General features: G+C 35.3%; 1 protein-coding gene across 1 annotated transcript; it reads right to left on the bottom strand.

Annotated features, from left to right (window-relative positions):
* Nucleotides 1-365: 365 nt before the first annotated feature.
* Nucleotides 366-1,265, bottom strand: LOC308677780 (vomeronasal type-2 receptor 26-like; the record flags this gene model as incomplete). Its single annotated transcript, XM_081344476.1, has 1 exon — nt 366-1,265. The coding sequence occupies one exon, from the start codon at nt 1,263-1,265 to the stop codon at nt 366-368; it is 900 nt and encodes a 299-aa protein (XP_081200602.1).
* Nucleotides 1,266-1,629: the final 364 nt, after the last annotated feature.

The raw sequence follows: 1,629 nt of genomic DNA on the forward strand, positions 1-1,629 counted from the left end.
TCTCAGTGATACTTAAATAAAAATGTTGCTTTCATTTCATATTTTATTCTTGAAATATGTTGAATAGGTAGAATATGCTATAGTGCTGGTGCTTCAATAAATAAACGAAAAATGAATGAATGACATTTCAACTGAAGATAGAAAGAGATATTCTTACAGGTATTTGGCTTTTGATCAGCAGGCATTTCAAGAACTGAACAAAAATTCCACAGACATACTGTTGTTTGCTTTTCAGGTAATTAACTGAAATTATAGGATAGAGAAATTATGTAATGAGAACACAGCCTTATAAAACACGAGATGGTTACTTGAAAAAGAAATATTTTTAACATAAACTGTTTTAGTTATGGCTAACTTTAAATTATTTAGTTTTTCCCCCTTCTTAGATGTTCCTTGTTATTTAAATCAGGCCTCACCAGAATAATATAACATTTTGGGAAGAAGATGAAAGCCAGTAACCCCCCACTGGAACACAAAATGGAGAAGATCTCTACAGCCACCATATATTTCCCCTTTGTGCTCAAATAGGTTGGAACAAAGGACAGCCAGACACTGCAAAAGACCAACATGCTGAAGGTGATAAATTTGGCTTCATTAAATGTGTCTGGCAACTTCCTGACCAGGAAAGCCACTATGAAGCTGATAATTGCCAAGAAACCCATAAAACCAAGTACAGAGTAAAAGATGACAGTTGACCCTTCCTTACATATTAGTACAATTTCCTTTGGTATGGAATACATGTCAGCATCTAGGAATGGGGGAGAGGTTGATAGCCATGCAATACAAATAATGGTTTGAACAAAGGAACAAGAAAGAACCATAGAAATAGCCAGTCTCTTCCCCATCCATTTTCTAATTCTGGACCCTGGCTTGGTAGCTATGAAAGCTAGAATTACAATGATAGTCTTTGCCAAAATGCTAGAAACTGCCACAGAGAAGATGATGCCAAAAGTAACTTGCCGAAGAAGACATGTCCATTGATGAGGCTGACCAATAAAAAGCAAAACACAGAGAAATGAGAGCAGGAGGGAGATGAGAAGAATGTAGGTGAGGGTCTCATTGTTGGCTTTCACAATAGGGGTATCATGGTGTTTAATGAAAAGCCAGAGCAGCAAAATAGTGATGATAGAAAAAGTAATAATAAAGCTGATAAAAATATTCCCCAGTGTTTCTTCATAGGACAAAAATGTTATAGATTTGGGAAGGCAGAAGTTTTGTTCCTCATTTGGATAATGATCTTGTGGACAGTGAAAGCAGTTGTCCATATCTGCAGGGAAAGATAAACCACCTTCTATTCTATTAACAACTTTCATGAAAATGATACTGAAATAACAAAATCTGCTTAGGTATTTATCCATATAGACAACTGCATGATGGACAACCAATAGGTGGCAGCTGTGGCTAGGAGAGCCTTTTCACACCTACAGATGATGCACACATTCCTTACTTATTTATCTTATGAATGTTTTTATTGTTTTAATGTTTTCTAAATTATTTAAATTGTTTTGTAATTTTACAGTTGTAAGCCTTCCACTTGGTTGAGTTGGGTGTCTATAAAATTAAATCAATTAATTGTTAAACCTGAGTATCTCAGCAGTTGTGATCACAGACAACAAGTGAACAAACATT

This window comes from Vipera berus (genome assembly GCF_964194415.1).
Source record: "Vipera berus genome assembly, chromosome: Z".
In the NCBI taxonomy this organism is placed as follows: Eukaryota; Metazoa; Chordata; class Lepidosauria; order Squamata; family Viperidae; genus Vipera; species Vipera berus.